This window comes from Pteropus medius, unplaced genomic scaffold, assembly GCF_902729225.1.
Source record: "Pteropus medius unplaced genomic scaffold, Ma_sr-lr_union100, whole genome shotgun sequence".
NCBI lineage: Eukaryota > Metazoa > Chordata > Mammalia > Chiroptera > Pteropodidae > Pteropus > Pteropus medius.
In genome coordinates, this window is record NW_024349803.1 from 18,917,004 (window position 1) to 18,926,260 (window position 9,257).

The following is a 9,257-nucleotide window of genomic DNA, read 5'->3' on the forward strand; positions in this document are numbered from 1 at the left end:
GGGCCTCATCCAGGCCTCTGACATCTGTCTGATTAATCTCATCCACCTGGAAGAGGTCCAGACCCAGAAAGACTGGCTGACAAGAACAGCTTCCTCCCTGAGTTGGCCCAGAGGCTGCAGGGGGCAAGGGGAAGGGGAGGATGCTGGGACACACCCAGGACATGATAGCACACAGTGACACAACCGTAGCACATGAGCTTCTCTCACATGGGGACTCACAGGGTCTCTGCAGCCCCACCCACACGGGCCCCACCAGTGGCCCCCCACACCAGGGTCTGGGGGGTCACATGGGCCCCCTTCACTCTGGGTCCTGAATCCAGCCCTCTTCCTAGTTATGGAAGCCTGGAGGCACCTCCTTCCACCCCTACTTCATTCGTGGTCCAGCCCTCTCTTCCCGCTCCACCCTGTCCTGCTCCCCCCACCCTACTGATACCCAAGGGTGCAGGCAGGAAAATGGACACAGCCATTCCGTCCAAGTCCTGGGGGTCTGTATTCAGCTTCCCACTGTTGACATGCAGGGGACCCTGGCTTGAGCTGAAGTTTAAGAAATTCAAGTCAGAGAGTGAGGGAGACTTTTCGGCAAGGAAGAGAGATCTCGAGCATCTCTCTCATGGAAAGGCCAGGCCCCATCTCAGATGGAGCCTCCAGCATCCCTTATGGGTCTTTTGTGAACCCCGTACTCGAACGTCTTAGGTCAGAGGACCGGGCAGGTAGACTTGTCTGTCCACCCTCGACAGCTGCTCACTCTTGCCCTTGTCTTCAACACCAGCAGCTTCTTGAGCTGCCCAGCGCTCTGATCTGGCTTCATTTTTACTGTGTAACTTCGTTGACATCACCACTACTGTTTGCTTTTGCCATGCGCCCCCTGGTGGAGTTTGCGCCTCCTGCGTGCGCTCTAGCTCCTACCCTGGGTGGAGGACACCACCTGTGCCCACGTCTTGCCCACATTTACTGCTCATTCCCTAGTTGATCCCATGCCTGCATGGTGTTGGCCCCCATCCGAACCCCCCTTTAACTGTCTCCATCCCGTCTGATGACTTCTGTACCTGGCAAGCACTTTACAGGTTGTAAAGCACTTCCTCATCTGTCATCCCAGCTTTCCCAACAGCCTGGGGTATCAGCGGGGCAGCAGGTGACCCCCGTTGTACAAAGTGGGGGGGGAGTCTGAGGCAGGAGGGTGCCCTAGGTCTCTCTCCTGCTGTAGCACAGTTGACAAACCATAACTGCCCTGGTTTCTCTAGCTGACATAATGGAATCAGACAAAGTATGGGCATCCGCGTCCACATCAGGGAAGCCCAGGAAAGAGAAGGCATCCGGGAAGCTCTTCCCTGAATCCGAGGAAGACAAGGAGCTGCCCACTGGCAGCAGGCGCCGAGGTATGTCTGTGCTGCCACACATCCGTCCGAGACCGGCTGGGACCGCCCACCCGCTGCTCTGTCCACCTCAAATGAGCTCAAGTTCCTGGGCTCTTGTGGAAAGTCAGAGGCTGCTGCTCTCCCCAGAAAGCAGGGGAGGGGCTGGGAGGAGACAGAGCTGAGGGGGCAAGCTGGATGGGCTTGGCCCCCAGGAGATGTGGACAGAGAATTTGCCTTGCACCCCCCTGGGGGGTAGGAGGGACCCAGGGCTACAGCCCCTCCCATGGAGAGAGATGACAGAGAACCTGGGAGACAGAGACGGGGAGAGGCTGGGAGAGAGACCCAGGACCAGGAGGCACAAGCTGGGACTGGGACTCAGTCTATCAGAGGACGATGCACCGAGACACACAGTGAGGTGGGCAGGAGACAGGCAGGAGAGAAAGGTGGCTGTGGAAGGCGGGGCCGGAGACCACGGGACAAAGAGGGGAGAGGAGAGAGAGGAAGGGAGAGGCAGGGTCACGTTGTTCCCGGGGGAGGTTAGGGGAGACAAACGCAGAGCCCAGGCTGCAGCCACAAGGCCGGTTTGAACCGGCTGGGTGGGCAGCAGATTCCAGATGGGCCACATCTGGGAGGCTGTGGTCACCCTGTGGCTCCCCAGGGACCAGAGGGAATTGTGGGCCTGGCCAGGCGGGGCTGGGAATCTGGTGCCCAGGACAGAGAGTCTTTCACCAAGGCGGGGTGGGTCGGCCATCCAGGCAGCCTTCCAGGGTGGCTGGACAGTCCTGTGGCCACAGTCCGACAAGGGGAAAGAAGGGAGCTGGGGGGTGAAAAGTGGAAGATTCAGAAGCTGGGGACCCTCCTCCAAGGTCACCCAGCATTTCTATTGTGAGGCCGCAGCCCCACCGTGAGACGTGTCACCCTGCCTCGAATCTGTAACGAGCACCTGGATCCGAGGAACTGTATCTCCCCCACGAGTGCTCCCCAGAGTCTCATAGCAGGTGCTCAGGGCGGGCCTTGGACGGTGGTGGGAGCCTGGGCTGACATGGTCAGTGCCAACTTCCCAGTGAAGAAACTGAAGTGCAGGGAGGACGGACACCTGCATGAGGTCAGCAGCCCTTTGGGAGTCCAGCTGGCACTGGAAGCTCGCCCTCCTGCCTCCTGCCCAAGGACCCTGAGCAAGGGTCCCAGAGGAAGCGTTCTCAGCTGAGGAAGAGCTAGTCTGGGAACTTGCCCCTCTCCAGGGACCCCTGGAAGGTGGGACCAAAGAGCAGAGAGAAAAGAGAGAGGCCTAGCCAAGGGCTGAGCACTTGAGGGCAGGGCCCTGGGCTGTATGACCTCAGCACATCACTTGCCTCTCTTGGCCTCTCCTCCAGCCAATCTGAAAGACAGGGCCAGCACCAGTACCTGCACACAGGGGCTGTAGTGGACTCTGTGAGGCCAGGTGGGTGCAGGGCACAGTAGGGCTCCATACAATCTCAGGAACACTCTAGGCCTGGAGTGCAACTGTCCCTGAGGGAGCCGGCGACCACAAGTGTATTCACTCATCCCTCAGTCACCAACCATGGACTTGACTGGTGTCCCCCACCTTGTCTGTCTGTCTCTGTGGGCACAGGACGCCCCTGTCTGCCTGAGTGGGACCATATCCTGTGCTGGCCTCCAGGGGCAGCAGGTGAGGTGGTGGCTGTGCCCTGTCCTGACTACATATATGACTTCAATCACAAAGGTAAGGCGGGCTGGAGTAGGGTGGGGACCACAGGGATATGAGGACTTGGAGCGCAGCGGCTCCAGACCCCTCTGCTCACCCTGACCCTTCCACGGACTTACAGGCCATGCCTATCGTCGCTGTGACCGCAATGGCAGCTGGGAGCTGGTGCCAGGGCACAACCGGACGTGGGCCAACTACAGCGAATGCGTCAAGTTCCTGACCAATGAGACTCGTGAACGGGTAGGAGCCTTCCCCCGTCCCTGCCTGACCCGGATAAGGCAGCCCACCCCACTGGTGACCTCTGACCTACTCCTGACTCCTCCAGCAACCTTAACCTGGCCTCTGACCCTTACCCTGATGTTCACCCCGAGTCCCAGGCTTCTGACGGGGTCTCTCCACCTGCGCAGGAGGTGTTTGACCGCCTGGGCATGATCTACACCGTGGGCTACTCCGTCTCCCTGGCCTCCCTCACCGTGGCGGTGCTCATCCTGGCCTACTTCAGGTGGGCGGGGCGAGGGGCGGGGCCGAGGCCGGAGGGGCGTGGTCGGGCGGGGCCCGGGCGTGGTGCCTCCCTTTCCGTCACTGCACCCCTACCCGTGCGGGGTGTCCACACCCACCGCGCACCGCCGGGGCTTCCTGCCTACCCACCCACGGTGATGTCGCGCGCCCCGCAGGCGGCTGCACTGCACACGCAACTACATCCACATGCACCTGTTCCTGTCCTTCATGCTTCGCGCCGTGAGCATCTTCGTCAAGGACGCGGTGCTCTACTCCGGCGCCACCCTCGACGAGGCCGAGCGCCTCACGGAGGAAGAGCTGCGCGCCATCGCCCAGGCACCCCCGCCGCCCGCCGCTGCCGCCGCCGGCTACGTGAGTGCGCCCCTCCGGCGGCCCACGCCCGGGGCCCCTCGCCACCTCCAGCCTCGCGGGAGCCCCACCCGCTGTGCCTGGCACTTCCATCCCGGCCTTCGCCCCTGCCTGTCTCCTCCCTCCACTGGCTTCAGGCCGCTCACACCCACCACCTCAGCTCTGCTTCCAGCCCCTACTGCCAAGGGCTTTGTGAGTGTCCCCCACTCCCGGCATGGTCATCAACATTCCTGCCTCAGCCCAGTTCCCCCAAACAGCAACCTCTTCACCTTGTCCCCTGCCACTGTTCTGAGGCACTCCTGCCCCTGGCACCATCCCCCTACACACCCTCAGCCCCTGACCTTAGTAGAGGGCCCAGACCAGAGCCCACCCTTTCCTCTTGAACTTGACTAGTCCCTTGTCCTGTCTCCCCTGTCCAGCCCCGACTTCCCCGATGCTGGCCCTGCCCCCAGCCCAGCCCCGACTTCCCCAAATGCCTGCGGGGCTCTCAGTAACACCAGCTGTTCTCCCAGGCTGGCTGCCGCGTGGCTGTGACCTTCTTCCTTTACTTCCTGGCCACCAACTACTACTGGATTCTGGTGGAGGGGCTGTACCTGCACAGCCTCATCTTCATGGCTTTCTTCTCAGAGAAGAAGTACCTGTGGGGCTTCACGGTCTTCGGCTGGGGTACGAAGATGTGGCAGGTGGGGAGGCACAGGCATGGTGGGACTCTGGGTGACAGGGTGAGAGGGGACCACCAAGGGTAAGGCGGCCATACAGTATCTCCCATCCTGGACACAGAGCAGCAGATGGGCAGTCTGCCCACCCTTCTGTGACTCCAATCCCAGGCTCAAGTCAGGGTTCACCTGGAGTTAGCTCAACCTGGGGTTGGAGCTCAGCCCAGGAGGGAGCAGGGACTCTCAGGTCAAGATTCAGCTCAGGATCAGAGTGGGGTCGTGGGTCAGAGGTCAGCCTGAAGCTGGAGTTAGAATCTGGGACCCTCCCTCCATCCGCAGCCCAGTTTTCCCAACAGTCCCTTCCCTCTGTGGTGCTGCCCGCTGGGTCCTTGGCCCAGAGCCACAAGCCTGGGCGCTCAGCATCAGCTGGGCTTCAGCGGCCCCTCTGCAGAATGGGTAACTGGGCTCCTCTGCTCTCCTCCCCCATGCGCTCCAAGATCAAGTTACTGATAATTGTCCATTATTGTTGGCAGCCCCAGAGCTTGGCTGGGCTCTGGGCAACTGGCCAGACTGCAGAGGGGTAGGCCGGGTGGCTGGAGCCCTCCCAGCGCTCAGCACCCAGACACCCTCAGATCAACAGCCACAGCCTCCCTGCTCCTTGGCACATACTCTGACCTTGACCTCACCCATGGGAAGCCCCAGAGTTGGGGGGAGACCTGGGCCTGGTCCCAGGAACTGACGCAGGCTCTGGAGCTAGAGGGTGTCAAAGTGGGCAGGAAACACAGACCAGGGAGCACTCTGAACTTTGTGTGGCACAGAAATGTCACAGCTCTTTTTTTCATCATAAACCCAGGTCTCATCCTCCTCTACCCAAGGGTACTCAGGCCTGGAATGAAGTGTGAGGGGGTGGAGGATGGGGACCTGGGCTCCCTTCCTAGAGGCAGAGCTCACCCAGAGGTACGGTGTGCTGTCTGAGTCGGCTCAGGCCTGGGCACACCAAAGTTTCCCTGTGGCCCTTTACCCAGCCTGAAATGACAACCCTTGTTCCACCCAGCCCCATCTTGGGGGCTGGGGCCTTTCCAACTGGGTGGGAGTGGGCGTTCTGGGACAGAAAAATGCTGGCAATAGTCTCCCGCCCCCACAGGGAACCCCAGCCCAGAGTAGCATTCTTTAGGGGAGGAAAAGGGAATGGACTGGGCATGGATGAGTGAGCGACACCTCATTCCACCACGTGCCCAACAGGCACGCGTGTGCATGTGGGAGCTGCAGAGTCAGGATGAGGGCAGAGGGCTGAGCGGGTTGCTGAGCCCTGAGGGGAGGCTGCTGGGGCAGCGGGGCAATGCATGCCAGGGCCTGGCTCCGTCACCGAGCAGTTCAAGTGCCCGGGGCGTGTGTGGGAGGGGTCAGGGACAAGGATGGGGTAAGCTAGGGGTCCTCAAGAAGGCGGGAATTGCACCTGCAAGGTGAGCTGAGGAGAAGCGTAGTGGACAGCATCTACAGTCCCTCACACACTGTCCCCCTCTGCGCCCAACAGGTCTGCCCGCCATCTTCGTGGCTGTGTGGGTCAGTGTGAGAGCCACCCTAGCCAACACCGGGTAGGTCCAGGTGCAGAAGGGGGCGGTGGCCTCGAACAGGCCAGAAACACCCCTGGGACCCTCTCCTGCTGTGAAGCATGTGACGGGAGCCTCCTGCCCCCTGGCCTTGAGTGGCCCGGGGATTTTCAGGAATTTTCAGTCCAGCTTCAAGCCAGGCGCCCCCTCAGGGTCACAAGAGTCCACTTCAAAAGAGGCCTCTGAGGGCGGCTTCAGGCCTGGCCACACCAGATACTCCCCTGTCCTGTGTCCTTAGCAGTAAGGTCAGAGGAGACCAGCTCTGGGGCATCTCTGTGGGCAGGCTCAGGATGGGGACAGGAGGGCTCGGGAGCTGATGCCTCAACCTCCCCCAGGTGCTGGGACTTGAGCTCCGGGAACAAGAAGTGGATCATCCAGGTGCCCATCCTGGCCTCCATTGTGGTGAGCAGGGTGGCCACAGGGCTAGGTGGGCTGTGGGCTCCTGATCCCAGTGATATGGACCTGACGGGGACCAGTAGAAGTTTCCCTGGACCCGAGGGTCGGAGCCACAAGGCCCGAGAAGCAGCTGATCCCCGTCCTGGTCCAGATGGGGAACTGAGGGCCCAAGGAGCCACCTGGAGATGCAGTGGCAGAGCAGAGCCCGGGCAGGGCCGTGGGTCCCAGCGTCCTCGCCCCCTGCCCTGCTGGGGTGCAGCCTCGGGATGCAGCTTTCCCTCGTTCCCACAGCTCAACTTCGTCCTCTTCATCAACATCATCCGGGTACTCGCCACCAAGCTGCGGGAGACCAATGCTGGCCGGTGTGACACGCGGCAGCAGTACCGGTGAGCCATGCCCGCCGTGCCCAGGCTCCTCAGAGCTCAGGGGCATCAAACCCCAGCACCATGTACAAAAGCAAAGATGGAGGCCCAAGAATGAACCTGTCTCAAGGGAAAAAACGCAGCTCCTGACTCCCTTGGCTGGCCCCGCCCAGCAACGAAGGGCTCTCGCCTGGCCTCTGGATGCCCTGAGGGCACCCCAAAGCCAACCTGGGCCACTCGGTGCCAGGTCCTGCACTAGAGCTGGGGTCTGCAAGGGCGGGACAAACCCAGACCTCTCCTCAAAGAGCTGGTCGCAGGGAGTCCGAGGGACGGGTGGGCAGCGGGCGGCCTTGAGGAGGCACAGCTCAGCTGAAACCTGGCAGGGGGGCATAGGATAATGTGATGAGGCCATGGGGGAGTGGCCAGCAGGGAGACCAGCAGGCGCAAAGGGCCCTGAGACAGGGCCACTGCATAATTTATGGTTCACTCCAGGATACCTCAGAAGCAGGTGGCCCTAGGGACACTTTGCTGAGACAACAAAGTGTCCCAGGCGAACTGTCTTGTCCTCTGCTGGCGGCCAGGGCCTCAGGCCCCTTAGTGGCTTCTGGAACCTGAGGCCGGTGGTGGGGGCGGAGCGGGGGTGGCCTGACCTGACCCGCCCGCCCTGCCGGCCCAGGAAGCTGCTCAAATCCACGCTGGTGCTCATGCCGCTCTTCGGCGTCCACTACATCGTCTTCATGGCCACGCCGTACACCGAGGTCTCAGGGACACTCTGGCAAGTCCAGATGCACTACGAGATGCTCTTCAACTCCTTCCAGGTGCGCTGGCCGAGGCCCGGCCTGGGGGTGGGGTGCTGCTTCCACCTTCTGCAGACGGCTCTGGCCCTGACCCCTACCCCTCTCTCCACAGGGATTTTTCGTCGCTATTATATACTGTTTCTGCAATGGCGAGGTAAGTGGCAGGTGGCACTGGGGCAAGGCAAAGGGGGTGCGGAAATGCCAGGGCATTCCCCAAGGCCTGTCCCTCCGTTCTTCTGCTCAGTTCTTCCTTTGTTCCTCCGAGAACATCCCTGAGGACGTTCTGAAGGCAGAAGTCCTTCCAGAGGATTCGGGCCCAGGCTGTGCGAGGGTGTGTGGGCTCGTCCACCTTTGGCACAGCCCAGTGTCTTCCCAACACCACGCTGAGTTCTCTGTAGTCCGGATCGACCTGCTCAGCGGCCCCCCTTGGGGCTGTTTGAGCCTGGTAGAGTCTGGGTGTGTCAACTGCCTGCAGCCAGGCACTGTGTTCTGGGGACAGCAGGGTTTCACCTGGTCTTGGAGCTTTTCGGTCATACCCCCCGCCTCTGTTTCCATCCAGTGCTGAGTGTTGCAGGAGCAGGGACGGGGGCAGTGCTGGGGTCTGGGGGACAGGTAGCAGAGGGGTCAAGGGCACACCTGACCGCCCACCCTCCTGTTACCACCCCAGGTACAGGCTGAGGTCAAGAAGTCCTGGAGCCGCTGGACACTGGCACTGGACTTCAAGCGCAAGGCACGCAGCGGGAGCAGCAGCTACAGCTACGGTCCGATGGTGTCTCACACGAGTGTGACCAACGTAGGACCCCGCGCGGGACTCGGCCTGCCCCTCAGCCCCCGCCTGCTGCCTGCCGCCACCACCAACGGCCACCCCCAGCTGCCCGGCCACACCAAGCCGGGGACCTCGGCCCTCCAGACCACACCACCAGCCGTGGCCATGCCCAAGGACGACGGGTTCCTCAACGGCTCTTGCTCAGGGCTGGACGAGGAGGCCTCTGCGCCCGAGCGGCCACCCACCCTGCTGCAGGAGGAGTGGGAGACCGTCATGTGACCAGGGACTCAAGGCTTGGACCTATGGACATAAGGGCAAATAGTCGGACCAAGTGGCAGGTGGTTGGATGGTTGCCCACTCAGGGCCGGGCTGGAAGGACAAAACAGGAAAAAAAAAAAAAGAAAAGAAAAAAACACAGAAAAAACAGCAGAGCGTGGCTTCCCGTGGTCTGAGCCGGGGACTCTCTCCAGGAGGGAAGGGGGCCGGGAGCCATGGGAGAGTTCTGGAGCCATGGGCCAGTCCCTGGGGCTGGGGCACAGTCCAGCAGAAAGGTCCTGAGAGGGGCCACTGTCTGGGTCTAGAGAGGGTCGAGTTTGCTGTCACACAGCGACCCAGTGGACCCATGCAGGAGTGGGCCGGGCCTCGTCACCAGCTGCCACCTCGGCTGTTCCCCACACTTGTATCTAGGCCACATGAGGGGCCCCAGGCTGCTTTTGGCTCAGGCTCCCCTAAGCTAACTCTCC

At 61.6% G+C, this 9,257-nt stretch overlaps 1 protein-coding gene across 2 annotated transcripts in view; it reads left to right on the forward strand.

Annotated features, from left to right (window-relative positions):
• The window catches only part of PTH1R (parathyroid hormone 1 receptor), a 23,229-nt gene extending 14,293 nt beyond the window's left edge, over positions 1–8,936 (forward strand). The window contains exons 5-16 of one of the 2 annotated variants that reach the window (XM_039837572.1): positions 1,242–1,376; positions 2,968–3,078; positions 3,182–3,300; positions 3,468–3,562; positions 3,735–3,930; positions 4,440–4,593; positions 6,118–6,178; positions 6,529–6,595; positions 6,881–6,975; positions 7,628–7,769; positions 7,861–7,902; positions 8,416–8,926. In XM_039837572.1, the coding sequence (XP_039693506.1) occupies positions 1,242–1,376; positions 2,968–3,078; positions 3,182–3,300; positions 3,468–3,562; positions 3,735–3,930; positions 4,440–4,593; positions 6,118–6,178; positions 6,529–6,595; positions 6,881–6,975; positions 7,628–7,769; positions 7,861–7,902; positions 8,416–8,793 (1,595 nt within the window). In that variant the 3' untranslated portion in view covers positions 8,794–8,926. Of the gene's footprint in view, positions 1–1,241; positions 1,377–2,967; positions 3,079–3,181; positions 3,301–3,467; positions 3,563–3,734; positions 3,931–4,439; positions 4,594–6,117; positions 6,179–6,528; positions 6,596–6,880; positions 6,976–7,627; positions 7,770–7,860; positions 7,903–8,415 lie in introns of both variants that reach the window. The other variant, XM_039837573.1, reaches the window with a different exon arrangement.
• The last annotated feature ends 321 nt before the right edge of the window (positions 8,937–9,257 follow it).